Source organism: Cyrtonyx montezumae, unplaced genomic scaffold (assembly GCF_038088225.1).
Source record: "Cyrtonyx montezumae isolate F1298 unplaced genomic scaffold, pur_monq_1.0 scaffold_3, whole genome shotgun sequence".
Taxonomy (NCBI): domain Eukaryota; kingdom Metazoa; phylum Chordata; class Aves; order Galliformes; family Odontophoridae; genus Cyrtonyx; species Cyrtonyx montezumae.
In genome coordinates this window covers 75,641,629-75,669,533 of record NW_027072034.1, presented here as the reverse complement: position 1 = coordinate 75,669,533, position 27,905 = coordinate 75,641,629, and the positions used below count along the sequence as shown (strand labels likewise).

Here is a 27,905-nt window from a genome sequence, read left to right as displayed (position 1 = left end):
AAAATTAATTCTGCTGGAATGGATGAAAAAATTGATCATCCAACAGCTAAACCTGAAGATGACCTAAGTGTAAGTAGGTTGATTAAGCATTCTTTATTTCATACACTTTTTTGACACTGTTAGATCTGTCATGATTCAATTCTCAAGTATTAACCTTAATGTTCCAGGATTTCTTATATCTTTACATTTTATAGCTTAATCTGTAGAAGTCTATGTATGTTTATATCTTCAAATTGTTAATAACATATTTTCATGAGGTTGTTAAAATAACAATATGAAAAGCTTATATTAGTAACATGGCAGCATGTTTTTCCAAAAACAAATCTATTTCTAGACAAGAAAGTCTACATTAGAGTAGGTAAAGTGCTTGGTTTTGTTTTTTTGTTTTTTTCCCCTGAAGGAATTACTGAAGAGGATTACTGCATGAATGTTAACTCACAACAAAGAAGTGAATAAATAATTTAGTGGTAGTCAAATTGCAATTTTAGTTGGAAAATGCTTCTAGAATACAGGAAGTAAGTTGAGAGTTGAATTAATAATTGTGATCCCTGTTACCTAGAAGGTAACAGCTTAACTTTGCCACTGTTTTTTTTTCTTTCACTATAATCTGTTTATGAGAAACTAATTTAACTTAGGGAAGTATTTAAAATATAACTGCTCTGAATTCTGAAACTGAAAAGTTTGCTGTACAAGCCTTGATACATGAAGTGGATCTTCTTTAAAAATAAGATTGCAATTGCAGTAGAATGAAATGAAGACAGAAGCTGTTCCCAGCATATATTCATATTCCAGTGATATCAACCCCATGTAATTTCTATTGATCCTTGACAGGGGTCTCTGTTTCTCATTTTTAAAAATAAATCTGCCTGGTTAGATCTATAGTTATGAACAAGAATGAAATGTCAAGGCTTGAATATTAAATATTCGTGGGGTAAACTTGATGAAATCAGCCTGTTGATCTGTAAAATGACACAAGCTTCAGATCTTAAACATTGTTGAGGTGTCTTAAGTTGTCCTAATACTCCACGTGATGTTATGATGTGGAATATTAATAATACAACAAAAATCATAGAACCATAACAAACAGTATAACTGTTGAAAAGTATAAATGCACTTTATAGAACAAAACTTTAAACAAACAAACAGGAAAATTATTTTTGATCCTTACATTAAACTATGCTCACTAAGGCTATAAAAATATGACAAATTTTGACCTTTTTGAGAACATGAAAAATAAGTACTGGTATTATCCTAAACAGAAGATAAGAGTCAGGTCTCTTTCGGTTTTTTCATGTTTTGTTTGAGGAAACTGAAAAGTGTACTACTAGGTCTAATTATTCTAGTATTAAACTTATTCATTTCTTTAATTCACTTTTGTATATTCTCAGTTCTGCAATCAAAGATGGCTAGCCATTGTGTTTGACTGTGGGCCTGTCAGGACATTTGTAATAGTGGGTCTGTATGGGAACTGTTGAATCATGGCCTGAACCACTGATTGATCACCTGAGGTGAGCACTGAGTCAGCTGCAGGAGCACAGGTGAAGGCAATGCACCTGTGTGACCAGAAGGGGTGGGGTCTGGCTCCACCTCTCCCAGACCCCATTTAAGGGCTGACCACCATTGGGGAAGGATCTCTTGTTGGAAATCCCTCCCCTGTGGAGTTATTGGTGAACCGCAACCATCTGGAAAAAGTGAGCTTCTCTTTGCTCGCTGTCTGTTTACCATCCAGATAAGCCCAGCAAGATACACCATCTTCCTCGCTATTTTCTCTGAATACTGTTCTTTTGAGTTATTCACCCTACAGGGTCTTAGTGTATTTCTGTTTGGATATTCACAACTCTGTTGTCTAAAGCATTACTAGGGCATAGTATCAGAGAATCAGATAATTGCAGGATGATGAGAACTTCTGAAGGTGATGTACCAAGTGCTACTTTCAAACTGAGCCAAGCAGAACAGATTTCCTGCGGCCTAGTTCCACTGAGTTTTTGAATATCTCTTGGGATGGCTCAGGTACATAGCCTTTAGGGTGGAGTTCTTTGTTTTTTATATATTCAGATGGAATTTCCCTTGCTTCAACATGTGACTGTTGTGGCTGTCTGTTCACTGTGCCTCACAGAAAACAGTGTGGCTGTATGTTCTCCATAACCCATTTTAGAGAGTGAAATATATAACTGCCATTACTAGCTGTTTGTACTTGCAGCTTTCAGATTTTCACTGTACAATACAGGCTCTGGCCCTTCACTTGTTACTGTCCGTTCTCTAGAGTTGCTCCAGTTTATCAATATCTGTTATACTGATGGGAACAGTATTTCAGATGTGGCTCTAATAGCATTAGGCGGAAGAAAACAAAGACTTATTTCAGATTATATCACAAATGGCTTTTGCAAATGGCTAGTATTTATGCCTTGCACTTCCTGGATGTCAAGCTCTGAAGGCATGTAGCTTTTGTAATCATGGAATTGATGTAGCAACCTGTGTTGATAATTTGGAGTGTGGTTCTTGGATAGGTATCTTCTGTGAAATACAGTTGGTAGTGCCGAAGAATGAGCCTTGTGCTGACATCTTTTTTTCTACAGTAGGCATCTTCCAAGAGGCCTATGAGAATTACTTGTGGCAAGTAGTCTGAAAGCTTGTTGCAGTCAGTCGCCTCCCTGTCTGTTCCTTGTAGCCCTGCCTAGCTTATGGTGGCCTATTCAGCATAGGGAACAGCCAGATCTGCCCTGTGCTGATTTACATGTATCTGTTCTGGTGTGGTTGTGAGCTCTTTCTTGTATGTACCTGAGCAGTTGGAACCTCAGCAGAGGTAGCCTATATGTACCTTGAGCAAACAACGCGGTGGTTGTCATTGAGTCATGTCAGAGTGATTTGAATAGCTGGGAGATGATGCAGCTCTGAGTATGTCCCAGCCCACAAATAGCATAAAATTGGCTGAAGAGTGAGGGGAATGCACTTTGAAAAGGTCATGAAAATTAATCTGTTCTGAAGACCAAGTCAAAAAATGAGCTTTTTGCTTAAATTTGAAGTTCATCTGCATATATGTGAAATCTTGAACCAAGTCTTTTTGTTCAAGAATCTGTTTTGCACTTCATGCAAGTCTTCCCACTAAGAACTCTCTATACTGACTTTTGACAGGAGTTTGTCAACATTTCTCACATAAAGATCCCACTACTTTCTGAAGCATTCTCGTGAGTGCCGCCCTCTCACAAACATCAACATATTTTTGGGATGCTTCTTGAATCTTCCTTGTTATGTGACAATATTATGTAACTTACAGTTGCGATGTAAGAAGCAAATGTAAGTTTCTCTGCAGTTAGAATTTTAGATTTAGCTAGATATCATGGTATTGTCTGTGTTCATACCCAGTGTACTCAGTTACTGAAGCCTTGAGTGGTCCAGGAACTTGTCAACTAATCTCTGTGTGGATGAGACAATGAACCTTTACCAGATATCGTCAGGAAGTATTTGCCTGTCTCAAAGGAGCTCTCCAGGCAGGAATTTTTTGAAATCCCATATATTTTTTTTTATGGCAGCTCTTGCTGTAGATCTACTAACTGACAGACAGCATTTGTGTGATTACATGCATTGGTTTTTTTTATTTTTATTTTTTGCATGGAGAATATGTTTGTACTAGGCATTCCCTCAGGCATTTTCATCTGAAGAACAGACAAAACTATGAATTAATAATATAGGGAATAGAAACTTCTCCTACAAATGCAGATACGGTCACATACTAGTCTTTCAAACTGAGTTAAGACTGTCAGGAGATATTCTGAATAGTTTAGGACAACCGGGGCTGTCATTCAAAATAATATATTAAGAGACTGCATATCCAGATAATAACCCTGTCTAGGTTCTATCCCAACAAGAACTGTGTTGTTTCCTTCTTTTCAGTGAGGAGAGTATCTTAAGGGGATCTGGATATGTAGTTAGAGTGTGCCTAAACCTGTGACTCTCCTGCCTGAAAGGAAGCTGAGTGCACTAACATTGGAATAGTCATGGTCTAAGAAGAAAGTGTGGCTTTATTTTTGGAACAGTAGTGATTTTTTTTACCATGGGCTGGGAAGAAGCAAGGATAGTGTGCATGCACTCATGTCCTAATTCCTTAGCAGGGAACTGATGAGCATAATACTGGGAAAAGGGCAAAATATCTGAACATCTTGCTAACACTTACCTTCTATTTCACACAATGGAAGAATGAATGACTAAACGTGTACCTCATTTTGCACCGAATTTGCATCAACAAAGCAGATGTTTTGGTAGTCAGACCACTTGCTAAGTTATTTTATCAGGTTGCCAGTGAAAAGCTGCTTGTCTATGTATACAGACCAGTTTAAAGCAGTGAAAGATAATTCTAGGTTGCCAGTTCTGTGCACAAAAGAGGGCTAATTTATACTAATCAGAGATGCATTTATTCAGATGGTTAATTCTGTATTGCTGTTGCATAGTGAGCTGCTATCCTAGGGCACATTGTGTTTTTGCATCCCCCTCCTGCAGGTGTCTGGAAAAAAAGTACCTTGCTTCCTGATTGCAATTTAAACTGCTGCTGCATTAATAATGGTTTTGTATGTGCAGTAACAGATGATTGTGTGTGGGTTTCTGTTCTAGCTTTTTATCAAATGCTTTCATGTGTGCTTGTCTGTCACCCAATTTTAGGTAGCCAACATCTCAGTCCAAATGGTCTCTGCAGAGGACAAGTTGGTAAAGAGAATTCTGGCAAGGAAAAAACATGGCAAACTGAAGAAAAAAGAAAAGATGCTGTGGAATTTCCAAAACCAAATCATTCTTTTTACCCTCATTCTATTTGTCTTAGGAGTTGTAACCTGGACTTTACTGTGGCTCTTCATTGGTGAGTTGCTGAAAGCTCAGGCCGCTTTCAAATGTCACTGTCACTAATAACACAGTTGCCTGTGGGATCTCCCTTGTCTTGAAGGCTGTTTCCTAAAGAACAGAGCAAACAAACCATCCCTTATGAATCTTGTTTAAATGGGATATGGAAGAATTCTGAATATCTCTGTTAGAACTTCCTATGATTGCCTGTTGTTATACTTGTAAATTCATAGCTATTGGTTTAGTAATTGTGCTTTGTCTTTTCTCAAGCGTTACACAAAGGATTTCTTGTGTGCTAGCTGATTGGGCATATAGTTACATGAACTTGATTCCTTATCAGTTGTGACTTCCACTGTGTTTCTTGGCCTGCTGGAGGCCAGGTAAATCTTGTGTTCCTTGTGCAGAATAGATTTAAATAAGAAGGAGTAAAATATAGAAGGCAAATAACTTTCTTTTGATCTGTAAAAACAATAGGCAGGACAAGAAAAGAAATGATAGTTCCTGTGGAGTGTTACCTTCTTGCTTATGTCTACAGTGAACGCTTTGGCACTAGTACTGCCTAAGGTTCCTTAGGGGCAGACCAGGATATGGACGTTGATGTTGCCTTTGTTATGCTTGTTCATTCATACCATTGTATCTTATAATTCTTGATTAACCTTCACATTGTAGTAGTCATCTAAATCAATTTGCCATGAAAATCTAGTGTTCATTTGGTACTTCTCTCTGCTGTAAGGCAGAATGGATGAACTTGGTTTAGCATTTACTTGTTGTTTAAAAAATAACTGGAGTCTGTTTTCTTTGTTGCAGTTCAGGCAGAAAACAAAGATGCATTGTACTTTGTTGGATTGTTCCGTGTTGCCAACATAGAGTTTCTCCCAGAATATAGACAGAAGGAGTCAAAAGAATTTCTCTCTGTGGCACAGAATGTCCAGCATGTGGTAAGATGAGTGGGTTGCTTGGTTAGCAACAAGTAGCAGACTGGAGATATAAACAGGAGGTGCAAATTTCAGGAGCTAATGAGTCTGCTGTAGCGTTCTGCTTCTGACTGTTTCTCCTTTTCTCCCTCTGTAGACTACAAAGGTGGCTGTCTGGAGGCAGGAAAAAACTGGCTGCTTTTAGCTTGTTATTGTCAAACTAAATTTCAGAGAGGTCTGTTTGACATTAGCATTTACTGAAAACTTTACATACTGTCCTTCACAAATCTGAATCTATGAGCAGAACTCTGCACAAGCCCTTCAAAACTTAATTGTCACTTCCAAGGCACTGATAAGATCTACATTCAAACCGATATCTGCTGCCAGTCTTCTGCCTTAGAACATCTACAATTACACTAGAGCTCTCTCATACAGATTTACATTTACATTTCCTTCTGATACAAGATATTCTAAAGACCATTACTTTTCTCAAACACCTTGCACCAGTCACAGCAGGAGTGCTTTGTGTCATAAGCATAAAGTTAGGACTGCTATTACAGCTGTAAAGGGAAGGTGTGCATCTCAGTTATGAAGGAATTTGCCTTGGAAGACATGTAGTATGGGCAGGAGAAAAAACATTACAGTCCACAAAAGGATTTTAAAGCACTAAGTTTAAAAAGAAAATAAAAAATAGCTAAAACAAGTAAACAAAGTCAATGCAAAGAAGCAATTTTTATGTAATTACTAAGCTTTTGTGATCATGAGTTCATGTTTTTCAGCTCTATCTTTGATAAGAGGGATGACAGTTTTCCCCCAGAAGCTGTCATGAAAGACTTGAAAGCAAGTTAGATTTCTTATCCTGCATGTCGATATCTTGAAGTGCCTTCAGGCCAGAGATGGAGTCGTGCAGGTATTGTGTTTCCCCACTGACAAGGGAGCAGCTCCAACCTGCTGTGGGCCTTACGCCTTGCTCTTGTCCTGGATTATCTTGCTGCTGTTTCAGCAGAGAGGGGTGACAGATAATAGGGTGAACTGACACTTTTACCACTTCTACTTGAATGTAACTTGGGAATTCTTTTTTGTCTCTAAAATTTGCTTGTACTAACAGAATTTTGCACTGCAGGTACAGTGCATCTTGGTACCTGACTATTGACTAAAAAGTCTGGTAGGGATGTGGACAATTTGAATTTGTAAGGTTTGTTTGCTTTTTGACATTGAAATTCTTTTGTGTTTTTGTTTCTTTTGTGTTTTGTGTCAAACACCAAAAACTAGGAAATTACATTAATATGACTTTCACATGCTTTACCTCAAAAAAAAAAATAAATCCACGTTACAGTTCCTTGGGTATTAGTATTAATTACTGAACTGCAGGATGGGATCTGAATAGCTTGAGGTACATGCCACCTGGTGGTGTTAGCCGTGTGCCTCCTTCAGCAAGAGGATTGAAGTAACATTACCATCATGCTGGCATCATCACACTCCTACCTTAAACTTCTAGAAGTGGGAGCATGCTTTCCCCAATAGCACTACAGGATGAAATCACAGTTTTTCCTTCTCCGTATATATTGTACTATTTATTGAAAATAAATTTGTTAATACTAAACTACTAATAGAGAAAATATAGGCACAAACTAAATGAAAATGCAAGAAATTCCCCACTAATATGGACGTGGAACAGTAAAACCAAACAGAAAACACTGTTTTCTGGTGAAGGTGTTCAGACTGTCCAGAGAGATTGTGGAGTCTCCATTCTTGGAGATATAAAACCAACTGGCTGTGACCCTGAGCTGTTGTTGATCCTGCTTTGAGCAGATGGGTTAGACTAGATGATTTTTCAGAGGCCACTTACAACCTCAGTCTTCTTGTGATTCTGTAAAAATAAAAATAATAATAATAGATTTTTATTTTTATTTATTTTTATCTTACGCTGTTCATTGCGTCTTAGTGGTGACAGTGTGTATGTTATGAGCACTGGCTCTTTTCCTAATGATTGGCACTAAAGGTTTTGCATTAGGGGAGAGAAAGGCTATGTGTTTGGAATTTTCTGGGAAAAGAATGTGCACCCTTTATTTGGGAAAAGCGCTTGCTGTGCACTTCAGCTGACCATGTACAGAAGATATGTTCCTGTTAATATGGGATTCAGTACAGGTGCATTGCAGTGCCTATCTGTCCAAGTCTGTTGCTGTGTATCAGGACACGGGTGCTAATTTCTTTTTCTTGATTAAAAAGAGAATATTTCTGGGAAAATCTAGACCTAGGACATGCTAGGTATGTCTGGTTTTTTTTTGTGTGTGTTTTTTTGGAAATGCTCTATCTTTATCAACTTAATACTTTCTCTTTCAGATGAACTTGGTTTACACTACCTCCTCTTTCTCCAAATTTTATAAGCAGTCCACTGTTACAGAAGTCAGGTAAAACTGTGGTTAATGCCATATTTTTGTTGGATAATATAATATAATGAGCCCGCAAGAGAAGCCTGTTTTTTGCTGGTTATGATTTAATCACTCTGGTAATCACTTGTACGGATAGCAGAATAGATGTGTAACTTGCACTGATTCTTTTCATGTAAGTAAGGGCAAACCAAAGTCATTTCAGTGGTTTGTTTTCTTCATGGTAAATGGAAATTTAAGGTAAATTTAAGTTGCACAGAATATCCCTGAAGAAATATGGTGATACTTTGGCTGGTAGGTCATCAATACCCCAATGTTTATCCACTCTAACATTCTGTTACAACAAAACTCTATATTATTTACAGAGTTTGGTGTATTTTATAGGTGTTATTGATATTAAATTACTTTGTACTGACACATTTCTCAGCATCGGAGAAATGAAAAACCTGTATGCTGAGATAAAGTACATTTACTTCAGTATTAAATGTGCAATTGATGTGAAAGGATTAAGTATCAAAATCCTCATGAGCTAAGCACAGTTTTGGAGCGGGAGTTTCTGGATTGATTAAACGAATTTTTTTCTCATCTGATGGGCAAAGATTGATGTGACCACATTCAGCTTCTAAGATATTACCCAAGTAGTCTAGAAATTGGTTCTTGTGCACTACTACAGTAATCAGTACAGAGTGATCTTGCACTGAGATGTAGAGTTCTCCATTTCTGGAGATGGCAGTTCTACCATCTATTATGATTTTTAGGAGGTGATTCAGCTCTAACTCAAGTAGTTATGATGTTTTGGCAAACCACGAAAGCCAGGAAATCATCCTAGTGAAGATCCTCAACTGGGTGTAAGATGTGCATTTTGAGATTCTTTTCTTCAGGAAAGAAAATACAGTCATGGTATCAAACCAACCAGACAATTTTTAAATGAGCTGTATTGTTCAAAAGAAGCCTGTCTATTTTCAACGTGATAGTAATCTGTAGGACCTTCTTATTTCAGTAACAACAATAATGGAGGCCTTCTTATTCACTTCTGGATCGTATTTGTGGTACCACAGGCAAAAGGCCAAGCACTGTGTGAGGACTGTGTGGCTGCCATTTTAAAGGATTCTATTCAGACAAGCATTGTTAACAGGACTTCAGTGGGAACTCTTCAGGGCCTTGCAGTTGACATGGACTCCATTGTACTAAGTGGTTAGTATTAGCACATGTCCCAGGCCTTGAAGGGACACTATTAATTAAGAAGTTTTTACCTTGGAGTTGAAGATTCTATAAACATACCAACATCTCTGTTCAGTACTTCTCTTGGGGGGAGAAGGGCTGGTGGTGTAAAAATAAAAGATTGGAAGTCAAATTAAGGTACAAAATAGGTTTGTTTCTGAAGCAATTCTTCCTGTACTTGTTGGGTTTACGTTCTAATTCTGGAGCTAAGACTGACACCTTGCAGCCAACTCACGTTTGCCTTAGGCTATGACCTAGAAGGTATCAAATTGTTATTTTTATGCAGAGATCAAAGTTCTATCAACTCCACTGAAAAGGAGATTCTTTTGATAACTTTATTAGAGTTAATATGTATGTATCCTGTTTATTTAAAAAGCTTCATTAAACAACTTCTATACCCTATGCCGTTCCTGTCTAGGGAAGAAATTAGTGGGGAAGGATTCAAGAACCTGTTTAACGTAACTGGTTACAAAGTAGATTAAGATTTTTATATCTGTGAACAAAGGACTGAAGGAGCAAGCTTTATACGAATATATCTCCCTAACTAGAGGCTGAAAAATAAGTTGAGACCAAGGGTGAGGAATTCACTTCCAAGATACCTATGCCTCAAGCCTTCAGTTGAATTGGATTGCTTAATTGAGATGCAGTCCCTTAATTCCTCGGGCCCTGGGGTTCTGTCTGCAGATGTGACCAATACTTCCAAAGCAGCTTGCAGGATTTGCAGAGATGGAGTGGGCTCAAGCAGTTTCCCTTGCTGAGACAGCTGTTTCATTCTGTGTGCTTAGTGCTAGGATTAAGAATATGTGATACCTGAATTCCAGTTTTTGTGCAATTGGGAAGACTCACATGGCCTTTCTTCTATGCAGCAGGTCTTCGGTCAGATTACTGGTCAACAACAGGAACAGGTAATTCACCATTTTGGCAGCTTCCTGGCACAGGTAGAGAACGAGTTCTAATTCATGTCTTAAGACTCAAAGGTACTGCTCAGTATTAATTTAAAAGGTTTAAATTCAGCCTTGATGTTTCTATGCATACTTGCTGTTAGACTTGAATGTAACAAAGACAGAGACTGTCTGCCTTCATTTTGACTGTTAAACTTTGAGTGTATCTAGTGGTATGGTGGGGAATAAACTTAGCAGTCGTTTGCCTTTCACTATATGCTGAAAAGAACATAAACGTGTTCTATTCTGGGCAGAGTAGAATTTAAATCTGTTTATTGGCTTTTACCCAGAACAATAACAAAGCTTTTGTCCATCGTTTATCCTCCTTACTCCCTTTTCTCCAAGGTTAATGATGTGTTTTTCTTTTAAATGAATTCCCTAGCAGAAGTTAGTCCGAGCAGTTCAATTTTGCCAGGGTAAGGGGAGGTGCTGTTTATATGTCTGTTTGATTTAGTGTTCTAAACCTCCTTGTGAGATTCTTTGCTGGTATGCAGAGACTCTGCAAGCAGACAAGCATAGTTAAAAAGTAAGTCACAGCTCTCTTCATTAGTACATGGAGAAGATACCTAGAAAAAACACTAGTAGGCTAAGCATTAATATACTAACCAACTTTGTTGAGCCACTTGTCTTTAGTTTAGGGCCTGTCAGTCAGACAGGGGCTTGCTGATATCTCTTGCTCCTTGATTCAGGTTTATTCTTCCTCTTGTCAAATCATGCTCTTGATTTTGAAGGTCTTTCTTCGACTCCATATGTATGTTTTTTTGAGTTATTAACTTGTGTAAGGGCTGCTCTGAAAGTAATGCTTCCTATTTTAGTATACTGGCCCATGGTGTCAGGGGGATGTTGGTGACATGGCAGTAGAAGCTGAAACATCTTGTCAGTATTCTCTTACATTTTGTTGCCATGTGACAGATGGCAGCAGAGGGACAGTCTGACAAAATTAAATGTGGCATGGAAGTGAGTATGAAGCAAAGGTATGTCATTGAATTCCTCCATTAAAAATAAATAAATAAAAAATGGCACCCATTGACATTCATCGATGCTAGCTGAATGTTAATGGTGACCAAACAGTAGATGTGAGCACAGTGAGGCAGTTGGGTGATACATGTCAGCAGTGGTGGGTCACCTGTGCAGGTGCAGACGTTTACAAGTACAGCGTGCAAGCTCTTGTTCATCACTGGTAAAAATGTACAGCTAATGATGGGACTGTGTTGAGGAAAAAGTGTTTTATAGCTGAGAATTTACTGTATCAAATAGTGTCATTGTGCTGTTTGTTGTATTTTTCAGGGGAATAAATATGAGATGTTACTTTAGAGCAATTTACTTAAGTTGTATTGTTGCCTTCTAAGATAATCTGTCCAAACAGCCCAAAAAATAGTACGTGGGATTCTTAGTATTCTTTTTCTTAATCTTTCCAGACACCTTCCTGAATACAAATAGTTGGAAGTTTACATTTAAGATATTTTTGTTACATCTTTTCTGATTATGTTAATCTTTCCACTTATCCCAGAAAATAAATATGGTAGTAGATTTTCTGTTCTAAGAAATGTAGCATCTGATGATCTTTGGTTTATGTTTTGCCCTTCACTGTCAAGTCATGTTAGCGCATTACAGTCAATTCTGTATCTGACTATGACAAACTTAAATCCTTCTTTATTAGTTCAAATCCCAAAGCTCACAACTTATTGTAGTATTTCTTTGGCACATCTCTTTATGGACATATATTTAATTATTTTATGTAATTAATATTGGTGCTTGTTTGCATAGCAATTTCATTTTCCAGTTCAGTGTTCCAGGGCGGAGGAATAGTTTTTTTTTAATTTCATTTATTTTATTTTTATGTATATAGTCTGGGAGAAGAACTCACTGAGAGCAGCCCTGTGGAGAAGCACTTTGGGGGGGTCCTAGTGGATGAAAAGCTCGAGGCAAGCCAACAGTGTGTGCCTGCAGCCTGAAAGGTCATCTGTATCCTGGGCTGCATAATTAGAGGGGTGGCCAGCAGAGAGATGGAGGGGGTTTTTCCTTTCTACATTATGCTCATGAAATCCTAGCAGGAGTACCGTGTCCAGCTCTAGGACTATCAGCACAAGACAGAGAACAGTTGGAATGGATCCAGAGGAGGGCACAAAAATTCTCAGAATGAGAGAATCTTTCCTATGAAGAAGGGTTCAGGTAGCTGGGATTGTTCAGTCTGGAGAAGGTCTGGAGAGACTTGTCTGGGAGCTTAGAAACAAAAAGAATATCAACTTCTTATGTGGGCAGAGAGTGATAGGACTAAGAAGGATGGTTTTAAACTAAAAATGGGAGATTTAGTTTAAATGTTTTTATTCAGAGGGTAGTGAGGGTACAGTCTGCACAGAGACATGGTTACCCCATCCCTGGAGGTATTCAAGGACAGGTTGGGTGTGGTCCTGGGCAACCTGATCAAAGAATCACAGAATTGTAGGGGTTGGAAGGGACCTCTAGAGATTGAGTCCAACTCCCTGCCAAAGCAGCTCCCTAGACCAGGTTGCACAGGTAGGTGTCCAGGTGAGTCTTGAATGTCTCCAGAGTAGGAGACTCCACAACCTCTCTGGGCAACTTCTTTGATCCAGTGTATGGAAGCCCTACCTATAGCAGGATGGTGGAACTGAATGGTCTTTAAGGTCCCTTCCAACCCAAGCCCTTATATGGTTCAGTAACTCTATGATTACTTCTAGCTCCAGGGCTAGTCTGAATTCTATGCATCATACTCTTCACCAGCAGTGAGCTAGTCACACTGTAATTTACTTAGTAGCAGTAATGATAGTAATGGAAGTCTAAAGAATTTATGTTGATAAAACTGGCTGTGTACAGGGTGAAAAAAATAATCCGAACTATTATATTAAAAAAGAAAAAGCTACTGGAAAGAGATAAATGAAGGAAGAACAAGAGCTCAACCAAAGCTTTCAATAGTTGCAACTGTAATTGAACTCAAATGGCATGTGACCTGACAAGATATTCACAAGCGTTTATACCGTTAGTTTAAAAATTGTAATTTAGAAGTGGAAGTCAGACAAGGCCTGCCTTTTCCTATCTTGAACAGCTAGTGTTGTTCAATTTGAGTCGATGACTGAGGGTAAATTTTCATGGTGCTGTAATCGAAGTTCCACTACTGTAACTATTTCAGACAACTGTCTCCTTAGAAGATAGATTCATGCAAATATTTATTCAGAGTCTTACTCTCCCTGATTTGCTTTTTTTGCTCCTGCTCATCGTTCAGAGTGCTACATTAAGAGTTCTAGGTACGACCAAACAAAAAAATCCCTAAGCATCTTGCTGAATGGGAGCTGCCATATGTAATTAATACAAAAACCTCTTTCTATTTGATTTGAAAGCTGTGCTTTGTTCAACTTTGTTTGAAATTTTTTTTGGAAATAGGGTAACTTCTTGATGACTTTTTGTCTAACATATGATATGTGCTTTTTATTTTTTTTTTAATAAAAACAGGCTAGGTTATACTGTCTTTTTTTTTTTTTTACAGCACTTATTTTCTAACAGTGACTTCTAATACTGGAAATGTTTTCAAGAGTTGACACTACGAAATCCTAGTCTGAATTCATTTTTTGCTTTATTTTGTGCAGAAGGTTATACGAGATTTCCTAGAATCACTTCCAATGTATATTTATAGGTGAATCTGAACATTTCCTAGGGAGTTGTTATTTATCCTTTGGAGGTCCACAGATCTTTGTTAACTGCAAATGTGTGCTGCACAAAATGGCAGAGCTTTTTTACCAGTACTCCTACAGCTATTTATTTACAGTGCTATTTGCCATGTTCTTTAGCTTTATGAATAGACTTCTCTTTGAGGACAGACTTGTGAGTAGAATAAGCACAGTAAGTGGCATAGACTACTTTGTTTTCCTGTTTGGATATGCTTTCTAACATTGCTTTAGTTCAAAATTATATTTAGGCTTTTTTTGTGTGTGTGTGCTCTGCATGGATTTAAGTTTTCAAGCAGGTTTCCAGAGCTGAAAATGTGATATTTCCACAGGAACAAATTGTATGTATGATCTGCACGCTGATCATCTACATGAGCATTTTCCTTTGGATATCCATGCTACCTCTGGGGGTACAATCTGCTATCTTAAACTGATTGCATTAGTGGGCCATCTCATTCGTCTTTCAGTAGTATCCCTTCAGATTGAAGCAGATAACTGCATCACTGACTCACTAACTATTTATGACTCTTTGATGCCAATCAAACATAGGATACTATATCGGTGAGTATATGTTCTCATTGAGAATTCATTGAAAGTCATCTTTTCTGAAGATTTGTCATATTATTATTATTTGTTTTAAGTACTCTGATCTTAATGTTATTCACAAAATACCAAAATGCTTTTCCACTTCTTTACAGGGATTAAAAAAAAAAGTGAAACTAACATATATTCTTCAGATTCTTCTTTAGGTTTTCAGATAGAATGCATCCTCACATGCGTAACAAAATATGAGAAGTTTGTGCATTAATGGATGGAATTTTCTCTTTATCAGCAGGAAGCAGGTGTTAACTGGAAGAAAATGTCATTATTTCCTCCTGTAAGAGAACTAGTCTTCCACATAAAGACTAGTGCTCTTTCAGTTAAGACTAAAAAAGTCTAAAGTTCTAAAATCATCTGCTGATTCTTTGTATACTTTTTTTTAGTTGCAGTTCTAGCACGTTTTTAAACTGCTCTATTTGAGTTCAGTGTGTTATTTAGATCTTGAGTTGAAACTGATGGGTAAAGGGTTGTGAATTTCTTTTATTAATTAGAATTAAATACTTGCTTGGAGATTTTTGAATGAAATTCCTGGTAACTAATTCCATAGGATTCTGTCAGACTGAAAGGTGAGTAGAGAACCTTTATCAGGTAAACGAAGAGATAAATTTTGATCATAGAATCACTGAAGTTGAAAAATAACTCCAAGATCATATATTTTGACAATCTACCTACTATCAGTATTTCCCCAGTAAACGATGTTGCTTAGTACAACATCTGAACGTGTTCAAGAAACATTTAGGGATGTTGATTCCACCACCTCCCAGGCAGCACAGTTCCAATGCCTGACCACTTAGCATCAAACCTGAATCTCCCCTGTCAAAACTTTAGTCCATTCCCTCTAGTCCTATCACTAGTTAGACCTTGAAATCCTTTTTTGCCTATATATACATGGGCAGACAAACATATATATATATATATATAATTAAGAGAGCATTGGCCTTCCACTACTCTGAGATGTTCTCCAGTATATCTGTCGTTGATGCAATTTACTCCTTTCTTCTAACCCTTAGAGCTTGTGAACCAGCTGATTCCTTGGTGTCACTTGTGTCCACAAATAATCTCATGCTGGTAATATTTAAGGCAGCACACATGAAAGAACGGAAGGGATTCCATGGCTATTTTGAGGTCATTACACAAGAAAGTGAGTATGTGTTTGGAAATGCATTTATTGTAGTATTTCTACCTAGAAGCCCAAAGTGGCTATTGTCTTCCTTACTATGAATAAATGACTCCTTGCATTTCTGTATCTCAGTATATATCTATTCCTATTTCTCCTTTATCTCCTCTGCATTACCACGTGGCTCAGGGGTAATTTCAGCTGTTCAGATTAGCAGTCTATGCAAAAAACGAAGGCTGAAAGCTGAACCAGCACTGACTGAACTTAGTAGGTCAGAGCCGCAGAGAACCAGTAGATGGAGTTGTTATTCCGGATGTGACAGCGCTCGAGCCCTTCTCCTGGTCTGGGACTCGGTGATATTGTTAAAGGTGGAAGGACCTCAGCACTGAAAATTACTTTGAGAGAAACAAGCTTCAGTAGCTCTTTCTGTATTTAATTGTTGGTTTCTGTTTCCTCAGTAACACAAAGGAATCAATTATGTTTTTTCATCAGTACTGTTTTCTGCCTTTTATTGATTTAAGCTTGCAGAAATTGGTCACAATCATAAATAGTATTAGGAACCTCACCGTTTTAGCACAAAGACAAGTATAATGCAATCCAGATTTAGGAAATGAAGCTGCAATTAAGCTGCTCAAAAAGACACTGCATATTTTCAGTGGTGTGCGTGATTAAACACCAAAATCATTAAAAGTACGTGATTAATTTTGCATCATAAGTAACTTTATGTTCAGGGTAGATTTTTACTTGTTTGGTTTTCTTTGCTTTAAAGAGTTGTCTAAATGCACTGAAATGTCACTAAAATGCATTTTGGCTTCTAAGGGGCTGATAATGCTTCACAATGTTTTCTTCTGGTCCCACAGAGCTAAAAAAATAAGTCAACATCCCAGTAAAGGGCTTTCTTTGAAGTAAAAACATTTGGTTGTTCCCAAACCTCCTAGCTAAAGCCTAAGTTTGCAGTCATTTCTCACAGCCTTAGAGTACCCAACAGGCAATATGAACTTTGTTGCATGTGCTTCCCATAAAGCAGAATCTCAGCAAGTATTATTAGATTTTGTAATCCTTATCTGTCTGCAACACTGGAAAGGGTAGTTTATGACAACTGGGAATCAGATGAACATAATTCCTAAGCTGTCCTGTTTTACAGTAAACTGGTAGGTAGTTTATAGTAACTAGTAGGTTAAAAAAGAACCCCTTGAATGCATAACTAAATAGTTTTGCTGGAAGTAGATGGTTTGCCATCTTTTGCCTCTTCTTTTTTTCCCTAGGGTGTGGAAAAGCAATAGTGACAAAAGAGAAAACTGGCTATGAAGGGAGAATCACAAGTCCTTATTACCCAAGCTATTACCCTCCAAAATGTCTTTGTGCGTGGAACCTCCAGGTAACACAGATTTCTTTCTCTCAGTACTGTTACTTGTTTTGTGCACACAATGCCTGGAAGTATAGCAGAAACAATTGAGGAGGAGTAATCTTCAGTCTCAGATGTGGAATTGTCAAGAAATGACACAGTTGAATAACTCTGTGCTCACTTTATTTTGTTTTCAATGCATGTATTCTTAATGCAGAAAGCACACTTCCTAAGTTATCCTATTTATCACAAAGATAAAGATCTGAGAAGAGAGAAATTTTGACATTCAGCTTGCAGAATGGCTTCACTGCAGATGATACAGGAATTAAATGTTTACTCTTCCCCTCTTTCAAACTTTTCAAATTGGAGGAAAAATGAAGAGGAAAACAGGAACCTTTTTCCTGTAACCTCACTAGTATTGCTGCTTCTATGATACCTTCTCTCAGTCTATTTTCATTATGTATCATATATCAAATGTTCTCTTCTGAGATGGTCTGTCCAAACAATGCAATCCCACAGACTTTTTCTTAGTATCCTTCTTAATCTTTTCAGGCACTATCCTGAACACAAATTATTTGAAATTTACATTTGTTTAAGATAATAAAATTGTGTTTTCTGATGACGTTAGTCTTTCCAGTGATCCCAGAAAATCTGACAGTAGATTTTCTGATGTGAGGTGATCTTTGGTTTATGCTTTGCCCTTCACAACCAAGTCATGTTACTGCATTACAGTCATCCTGTGATTGACTATGACAAACTTCAGTAGTTTTTAGAATTTCAAATTCCAAAAATCAGTTTATTGTAATATTTCTGTTAGTTGACCCTCAAATGCATGAACTAAGGTTCCACCTTATCTCTTTTTGGATTTCTGGATGGCTTGGAGGACTTGTTCTTTCTTTAAAGTGTTGCCCTCCTTCTCTATGAGGGGTGTTGTTTCTCAAGGTATGAATAAAATGTACATCCTCTTTTGTAGCAAGATCAGCTGTTCAAATTGGGGAAAATAAAGCAGACTGGAAGACTGATATTCTGGGGATAATTTCCAGTACTTCTTTTGAATCACAATTTTTTCTTCTCTAAAGAACATGGCAGTGGATAAAATGTTTTACTCTGCCTGTTTTCCTACTCAATCTGCTAGTTGCACATCTGGAATTGTACCAGTTCAAATGATGTCTAGCTAGCAATGATCTACATCTTTTTCCTTTTCTAGAAAGCTATGGTGATGACCTTCTTGCTAAACTTCAGCCTGGACTTCTGAAGTAAAGGTTGCCAGCATAAGTCTCAGGAGTTGTCTGTGTTTTTTCTCAAAACAGTTTAATTTTCCTGTAGTTTAATGTTGAAATTTTCCACGTTATATATTTTCTGTAAGAAAGGAGAAAAAAGTCTTCATTTCTTGATTCTTGCTCTGACTCAGCCCTTGCTTTTGCAAGAGGCAGTAGTGTTTTTTTAGAAGTTCTGTTTAAGAACTAATTGCAACTTCCTTTATTATGATACTGCTAGGATTAAAATATTTTCTGTAGTATTAACAAGTTCTTGTCTGAACAGCTACTAGCACAGACTACCATGTTATTATCAAAATAACTCGTAGCATTTTAAAAGTGGCACAGGTGCAGTATCTTTGCTAACAATCCACTGTAGTTATCTGTCCCTGTGCGCATAATTTTGGATGCGTTTGAATGCTTTGATCTTAACACAAAAGCTGCCTTCTATCTGTGGCCAGTGGCTTTTTGAAGATGAAAGGGCTGTTGGCTAGTGGGGCAGAAAGCCTGCAGCTGTGGTGGCCCTTTGCCAGCCTTTGCTTTGACCGAGGACTAATAGCTGTCAGGTGTCTCAGGTGCTGGCTGTTGAGTCAGGGAAGTCAATACAGCTCCCAGAGCTTGGCACTGCCAAGCACGGTAATTGCTGAGATAAGTCTAAAGGCTGTCATGAACTAGGTTCACAATGGAAAAGGAACTTGCTTTTCACTGTCCTTCTTACTCACAACAGACTCCACACAAGAACCTTGGTATAGCACTGAAGTTTCATAACTATACCATCAGTGAGAAGAATATTAAAGGCTGTGAGCGAGGATGGTGGAAAATTAATGAACACATGTAAGTACCTCTGCATGTGATATTAAACCAGCAATACCAAAATAAATATTGTTATCACTATCATGGTTTGCTTAGAGAGTTTACACAAAGATAGAAATACTTCACTTGTGTGACACGTGTGTGACATGGTGCCCAGGGTTGTGGCATCTCCTTCTCTGGGGATATTCAAGACCCACCTGGACGCCTACCTGTGCGACCTGGTGTAGGGAACCTGCTTTGGCAGGGGGGTTGGACTCAGTGATCTCTAGAGGTCCCTTCCAACTCTCCAATTCTGTGATTCTGTGTTGCATGCACCCAGTGAACTTTTCATCTGGGCTAGATATTTGAAGATATGAATTTCAAAATTAAATTCTGCAGCTTTAATGAAAGATTAGTAGATAAGTAGAAATACTTTCAATTTTCTTATGTCTTTTTTCTTCTGTTTTCAAAATTGATATACCAATTTTATCCCAATAACGTACTCCTCTTTAGAGTCATTCCTTAAAATGAGAGCAGCTAAACTTGCTTTAGTTTGTGCTTCCTTTCACGTCAAACTGCTCATGTCTTCCTAAAAATTCAGATCTTTGGAAAAGAGTTATCAGCAGTGGTGATGAAAGCACTGTTTGACAATAAATTTCTTCTTTGTTTTCAATGCTCTCAGCTTTCTGGTACAACACTCTGCTTGCATGTGTAGAGGTTATTATACTGAGGAATGAAGGATCACTACCTTTTTGGGAAATTTGGATGCTGTTTCGGGTTTTGGTTCATAATCAAAGTGTGCTTGTAAAGTATGTATTGTTGAATCTGTGATGCTAATATTTGAATTGTTTGTAAAGCAATTTTGACATTAAGGTTGCTCTAGGAATCTATTGATCCCTTTTTAGGTACTGCGGTTTCTATGTTGATCACCAAACAGTCTTCCACATTGCAAGCTCTGCTGTTAACATTGAGCTTCAGTGCAGTTCAAAGGTGTCAGAGAAGCCACTTCTCGTGGAGTATGGCAGCTATAACATCAGCCAGCGTAAGATTGATTTTTTTTTTTATCTCTTTCAACCCATCTTTGCATTTTAGTCCGATGAAGTAGAACTTAACATGTTTGGTTTATGCTGGAAACTGTGCTGATATTAATTTTTCACTGCTAATCTTATTTAGTTATGTAACCAGCAAATCAAGAGCCTTTTCTAGCCTTGTCAAGGCTACGTGGCTAAGGTTTGCGAGCATGTGCAGCATGCTTTGGTTTCCTGTACATGTACAATCTGTTCTTCTCTGCACAGCCCATGAAGCTTCCTGCATGGCCAGAGCATGCATTTGTAGTCAGCCTGGCAAATTCCTGAAGCCTCACATTTCATTCTGGTAGCTCTGCTCGCTATTTCTTTCCTATTTAATAAAACCTGAAATAATATGAGATCACCCATTTTAATTTATTGGATGGTGAGTGTCAGGTAATGAAGACAGTGTGCTGAATTAACCAATCACTTGTTCTAATTTGTGTGTGAGTAAAACGTTTTTGCATTATTATTATTTTTTTAATCTCCAGCATGTCCACCTGGATATTTCAAGTGTTCTACTGGCTTCTGCATCCAGCAGATGCAGCGCTGTGATGGGGTAAACAACTGCTTCGATGAAAGTGATGAACTCTTCTGTGGTTTGTATTCATTTACCAGAGATTTGGACAATGAAACCCATTCTCTAGTCTTACGAGGCAGTAAAAAAAAACCTGAAACTTCTTTCAGGAGAAAGATGTTTTCAGCTTTGTGTGTCCAGGTTCATGCCATCATCTGGTCTCTTGAGTATTTGATGAAAAAGTTAGGAATGAAGAAGGTATCTTATTGAAAAGCAAGAGAAAAAAAGTTAATATGGAAAAATGGTTGTAAGAGATTGTATCTTGTATTTTCCTCCTGTGATAAATGCTGGTAAACACCGAGTTCTGTTCTATTTCAAGAGTGATTATTTTATTTTAATGTGGGGATGGAAACTGTTGGACACAGTACATGAGATTGAAAATAAATGCCTGTGGTTGAAAGAGCACAAGCCACTCCACTTGGGGCACTGTGTGAACTAGAATAGCTTACAGAAGGCTTTTATACTTTATTTTCTCCACGTGTTATGTAGCACTTAAAATCATCCTGGTAGAATGCAGTGAAGCAGTGACAGTGGTACCTGGACATGGTCAGCATAACATTAGCACTGCAGAAATGCTTCTGTAACTGACTTGACTCATGTTTTAAAGTTGTCCCTGAGTGGAACTGTAACTCCAGCTTTGCGATACAGGATAACTTGCTTGTCTGCAACGGAGTAAATGATTGTGAAAATGGAGAAGATGAGCAGAACTGCACTGACAGTAAGGCTTCTCTCCTGGTTCTTTTTTCCCCCACTCTTCTATTATTTCTTCTGTCCTGTTTTGAATACTAGATGTAGTATTTGAAGAGTTAAGAGGCACTGCCAAATCTGTCACAGACCTTATAATACTGTTCAGTTTTCTGTTACGCTTGTAAATGGGTAGTTATTGATCTAAGTTGTGCTTTTTTAATGATTTTTTTTTCAGTTAAACAGTTCATCTGTTTCAGTGAAGTGCTGGTGTGAGAATTAACTACTGTGGGTGTAGGATGTGGATCTGGGGATTTAATTCCCAGATTTTATCTCCTTGAAGTAAAATCTTTGGCAAATTATTTCTTGGTCTTGTTTTACCATCTGTAAAGTATCAAGAAGAACTGCTTCTTTGGAACATTTAAAATGCTATGGAAGTTGTGTGTTTGGCAAAACATGAAAGCTTTGAGTCATCTGTTTCTTTAACTTCTTGGAATAAATGGACAAATTGGCATGTGAAAGGGAGCCCCACTAGTAAGAGCCACAAGTAATGTTTTAAAAGAAAATTTAACTTTGACAGTCTGTGTAAGTTGTCACAGTATATTTCTGTCTGTTGAGAAGAAAAATAGATTCCTTCAAGTAGTATCCTTTATTGAGAGGCACGGAGAAAAAAACTCCAAGATAGGGAATGCAGTACTACTGGATACAACTAGTGGGATTGCATCCACGGCAATTTTTTTGTTTTATATATAATGCTGAGATATAGAGGAGGTTCCACTCCAGAGTACTGGATATTTTTCCTTTCTTTGCCTAGCACTTACTTTCTGGTATGTTTTTGATAGTATATTTATGTTCACTAGTCCTCTGGAACAGATGAGTAGAAATCCGTGTACAAAGACACCTCCAGCTTAGAACAGGCACTAATTTAGATGCAGCTCTACTTGAATAACTTCTTCAACTCAAAGACTGGATTAAGCCATCCTAGGCAAAGTGCTTTTTGCTGTGTTCTCTCCTGTCTATTGATACATGCATTAATTTTGTCTATGCAGACGTGTCTTTACATGTAAAGCTGTTTCATTATTCATCTTTCCTTTTCTTCACAATTATTTTAGGTATTCCTTGCACCAGTCACACATTTAAGTGCAGAAATAACCTATGCATTAAGAAACAAAATGCAAAATGTGATGGAACTGTGGATTGTAGTGATGCAAGTGATGAAATCGGTTGTAGTAAGTCCCTCCTGCTATTTTGTACTTTGAACATTTTCCATTTTAAAGCTCTTTATTTCTTCCTCTTTTAGAGTACATATTACTCATGCAGCATGTAGTGAGGTTTTTACTGCATCTACTTGGTGATAGTGGGATAGCGGTCAGCTATCAGTTTGTCAGGTCTGGTTGCAGTATTTGTGGGAGGTGTGGTTACAGGTGTTCTGTAATGCTTATTGCAGCTAGGTTAAGGAGCAGAGAAGCTGCCAGAATGAACTTGGCCAGCAGGAAAGCAGTATTTCACTGCTGCAGCAGTCAAGTGTTTCTCCTGTTGTCAGAGTGTGGTTAGACTGCAGGAGTGACGTGGGTGCGGTAAGAAACAAAAATGCTTAACTCCTTTGATTCTTGGTGGGGAAGACCTTAATATTCCTTAGTGTCAGCCTAGATTCTCGTCTCAAATCTTCCTAAAGAAATCACTGTACAAGCTTTTTGCTCATTCTGTTATAAAATAGACAGTTAATTCTTACTGATGTAGGAATAAAAATGGGACGAGATTCACTTGCTTAAACTGAATGTCCTATAGCATTTTGTCTTCCCTTCTGCTGTTTCTGCCACAGTATCTGTATGTCAAACCTGCCAGCACCTCCCTTGGATCCAATGACATCTTAAACTAAATGCTTCCTTTTTTTTTTCTTTTTGAAACACTAATGCTGCTTTTGATTCTTTGGTTGGATACTGGGGAATGTTGCTATCTGTCTGTGGGAGCACAAGACTAAAGCTCCTGAGCAGAGGCTATATGTGCACACAAGAGTAGAGCACAAGGTCCTATAGAAAGATCTTTCTCCATTGCTCTTTGAATTAGCGAGAAGGTAATGGATGACCAAACTACATGTACATAGCTATTAATACAAAACGCCATTCCCACTGTTTTTGCTGGAAATAAATGTGTAGATGCTACTGAAATTACTTCCCACCAACAGGAGTCCTTTCAGGTTGAAATTAATAGTAGTAAAAATAAAGGGAGGGTTGTCTGTTTTAACATGTTAACTGTGCTGCATGATCAATCAATGGATCCTCTGACATTTCTAACGCAAGGAAGACTGAAGCCAGTCTTCTGTGGCAGAGCAAAAAATGAAACTTACCTTACCCATGCTAGTGCCTTTTTCATGGTGCCACCTCTTGTTTCAGGAACAGAGTATTGAATAGAGTTTTATGATTAAAGCAGAGTAAGAAAATGTACTTCAACACATTCTGAAGTACAACATTATTTGTAGGGTATCTGCTTTTAGCATTGGAGTTGGACTTGATTTCTTGAGATCCCTTCCAAACCTTGCTATTCTGTGATTATTTCATACCTTGTGTGGGAAGCACTCTCACTAAAGGAAAGCATGTGGGATGTAGACAATAACCTGAAATACCTCTTCCAGGCTGTGGCAGCAGCAAGAGTGGCAGTCTCATCTCTCGGATTGTGGGCGGTACGAACACTAAGGAAGGCGAATGGCCCTGGCAGGTCAGCCTCCATTTTGTGGGAGCTGCATACTGTGGGGCATCAGTGATATCGAAGGAATGGCTTGTATCTGCAGCTCACTGCTTTCAAGGGAGCAAGTAAGCAGTCTTCCCGCCTAACTCTAAATAAAACTAAATAAAACTAAACTAAATATTGCTAGTGTCCTGAAACACCTTTAACTTCTAGTTTGAACTGGACTGAAGGATGATATGTCTTCCTTTGCATGCCCCACGGCTGGGGTAGGTTGTGCATTTTGGAGCATGTTTTGAAGAACTGACGTGTGTTATTGGCATGTGTTATTGTTTCCAACCAGGCTGGCTGACCCCAGAGCATGGCGTGCTTACTTGGGGATGAGAATACAAGGCCATGCAAAGTTTGTATCTGCAGTGAGGCGGATCATTGTCCATGAATACTACAACAGCAGGAACTATGACTATGACATTGCGTTGCTGCAGCTGAGCAAGCCATGGCCAGATACAATGAGCCATGTCATTCAGCCCATCTGTGTGCCTCCTTTCTCACACAAAGTCCGCAGTGGGGACAAGTGCTGGATAACAGGTTGGGGCCAAAAGCAGGAAGTGGGTGAGTATGATACCCTCAGCTGCAGGTTTGTGTGCAGGACACCTGCTTCTGCGGCATGTACAAAATTGTAATATTTTCAATTTGCACCCCTCTGGAAGTAGGTTCTTGAATGTATGTGCCTTCATTTCCTCAGAAAAATTGTCTACCTCTCTCCTCTGTGGATCTGGAAGACCTCTGTGCTCCTGCTAGCTAAAACTTAAAGGGAACTGCACTTTCTCTGAGTCATCCAACATCATTTTTCCCCTTTGTAGCTCTTGGAGGTGCATTAACCTGCCTAAATAGACTTTTCCCTGCCTGCTGCAGGGGAATTCAACTAAGACCTCCTGCCTTCAGCCGCTGCAGGCTGAGCAGTCCAGAGGTGCTGACCTGCCTATGAGGCACCAGCTCATCCCAGGAGTGTGGTGTGATAAAATGGCCACACCATTGACAGAGTAGATGCTCCACATAAGAGTGAGCTGCTCTGTGTCAGAGGAAGGCCTGGCCCTCTCACCATCTTATCCTGAGCTGCTTCTTCCTTGACACAAACGCTTGTACCCTTTGTTCCTCTTTGTGGCCATCCAGTATCAGAGAGAAGAGCCAAGGGAAAGGATGGGGTGTTGGTAGACTGCCTGCGTGTACTGTTGGTTAGGCTCCATGGTGATGACAATTTTGATTGCAAATCTATCTTACTGTAATCCAAATACCTTTTATAAATTCCAATTTTCTTTCCAAAGAAGAAAAAGGAACAAAGCAGGAAATCTTGAGGCATTTTGCAAAAGATATTACAGAAGGTTTTTTGGTCAACTTTAATGATTAGAGCATTGTATTTGGTGTTGTCAAAAGGTCAAGATCACATTATGCTGATGCATGATATTTAGAAGTGGCTTTCCTTACTTTGGTAGTTGGTATTTAGAATCTGGAATAGCCTGGAGTTCAAACATATGTGGGGTTATTTTCTGAAGTCTTCCTGGTTTTACTTTCAATAGATAAGTAATATGTTAAGCTCTATTGAATTATCTTCCTTTGAATTTGTTTTCCAGATGATGAAGGTGCTACAGTTCTTCAGAAAGCGGAGGTAGAAATTATTGACCAAACGTTGTGTCATTCCACATATGGAATCATTACAGCTAGAATGTTTTGTGCAGGATTAATGTCTGGAAGAAGAGATGGGTGCAAAGTATGTACCTTAAAACACCTCACACAGTTTGTCTTTAATTGTTGCATGATGAGGCATAAGAACTGACTGGCAAGCTGCCTTGTTGTATGTACAGTTTGGATATGAAATACCGTTATGTAAAAGGGCTATCTATCAACCAGTTTGTCATTTGGGTGTTCTCAGATGCTTGATGCTACATGGTCACGAAATAGGATCATGACATTTCATTTGTGCCTGGGTACAGTGAATTTGCATACAATATTGTGTTGAAGGTAGGCTATTTCTGGCAAGAAAGTGTCCTAGCTGAAGGGGAAACTGAGAACCTATCTCATCTTTCTTCAGGACCCTTTCCTCTGGTGTAGGACTGTAGAGCTGTTAGATGACATGCAGACATCTAGATATAAACTTTGAAATGCACAGTATTTCTGGCAGTGCTGTAAAATAACAAGTGAAGTTCTGAATTCACATTTGTTTTTTCTGGGTGAATTTGCTGTTTTTTATGATGGTGATCTAATATCTTAAAGATGTTCTATCTTTCACAAATAGATGTGTGAGAGACCACAGTGGCTTTCATGGTGTCTGAGGGTTTTATGAAAAGTATCATGCACCAGCTGTTTGTTAACAGCTTATGAGACCACTGAGATCAAACTTCATTAACTGGAGAATTTATTTTTTTGCTTGTCTTTCTGGCCACTCAAAACAGAGCCAGTGAAAGGTATAATTCAGAGGTCCTGGGGCTGTATTTCTGCAAGGGAAAATGTCTTGATGTGTTTTTTCAGAGCTGATAGAATTGTAGGACTTCTGTTTTGTGAAAACTACTGCTGTTCCAGTTTCTTGTTGTCCCTGTAATTAAAGAAAGTCTTAAACGTTTGACTCTCTAAATTCAAAATCTTAATGGTTGAGCGTGAAACATGGATCTTCAAAGTTAAATATACTTATTTGTGAGGCAATTGAAGATGATTGTGCTTTGGGTAGCAGGTGGCTTTACTAGGTCATCTACTGATATGCCTTCCAGCCTTAATGTCCTACAGTCCTTTAAAAGTTAAAGCAAAATAGTTTGGTGACTCTAACAGAAAATGTGTATAGAAGGGGGACATTTCCTTGCAAACATTTAAATCTTTCCAACTCAGGCTTTGCTTTTGGAAATCCTCTTTTACATTCAACGGTTTGGGAAAGCTCAATTTGATTGTAGCTCTTTCAGAGAAGTCTTGTCTACAGCAGAGATTTTTAGGGAAGTATAAAGTTGATTCAGGAGGCTTTTCCCAATTTATGACATGCTTGAGCTTCTGCCAATGCTTTTATTTTAGTTCCTCTAAATATTATCTACTCACTTAAATCTACTACAAGACAACAATTAGTTGTTTCTTTTTTCCTGTGGGCTTTTTTTTTTTTTGTGAAGAAAAAATAAATATTGGTATATTCAGTCTTTCATTTGCTTTTAATCTTAAAGAAGTGATATTGCATGTTAGATAAGTTGGTTTTTTTTAATAAAACTTATTATAATTTTTGGTGCCCTGAGGTGTGTAACCTCTAAATAGGCGTTCATATTCAGTAGCAGATTTGGGGTCTAACTTTGTTTGAAACTGGGAAGTTAATTGTGAATTTGAAATATAGCTCACAAAAAGTAGTATCCTAATATCTTTAAAGATTGCCAACTGTCCCTCTCTCCTGTGAAAGAGTAAACTTTGGGTCAACAGTGCAATCCCATCTGCATCAAGAAAAGAAAAACATCTTAAAGTTATTGACATAACTTTGAACATGAAGTTAGAGGTATACAAATGGGAAAACATAATCACTGGTAGAATTATTCAGGAAAAATTACCTCTGTTGAACTTTGTCCCATTTTTTTACTTTCCAGATTTTAAATGTGTGCAAATCATTATATTTTTTTCAGGGTGATTCTGGTGGACCACTGTCATGCCAAAGCAATGGAAATGGGAAGTGGTTTTTGACTGGAATTGTTAGCTGGGGTTATGGATGTGGAAGACCGAATTTTCCTGGTGTCTACACAAGAGTGTCAAATCTTGCACCATGGATTTACAAACATGTGCCTTCCATCATGTAA

The 27,905-nt window shown here is 38.2% G+C and overlaps 1 protein-coding gene across 1 annotated transcript; it reads left to right on the top strand.

Annotated features, from left to right (window-relative positions):
* On the top strand, positions 1-27,905 carry TMPRSS7 (transmembrane serine protease 7). Its single transcript, XM_065741956.1, has 18 exons — positions 1-69; positions 4,654-4,846; positions 5,635-5,765; positions 8,085-8,152; positions 9,132-9,325; positions 10,219-10,257; positions 14,306-14,534; positions 15,584-15,714; positions 16,956-17,068; positions 19,019-19,125; positions 19,989-20,125; positions 20,642-20,749; positions 21,335-21,445; positions 22,524-22,640; positions 24,044-24,221; positions 24,437-24,705; positions 25,725-25,861; positions 27,735-27,905. Exons 1-18 carry the CDS (start codon positions 19-21, stop codon positions 27,903-27,905), a joined length of 2,484 nt encoding a protein of 827 aa, XP_065598028.1. The 5' UTR covers positions 1-18.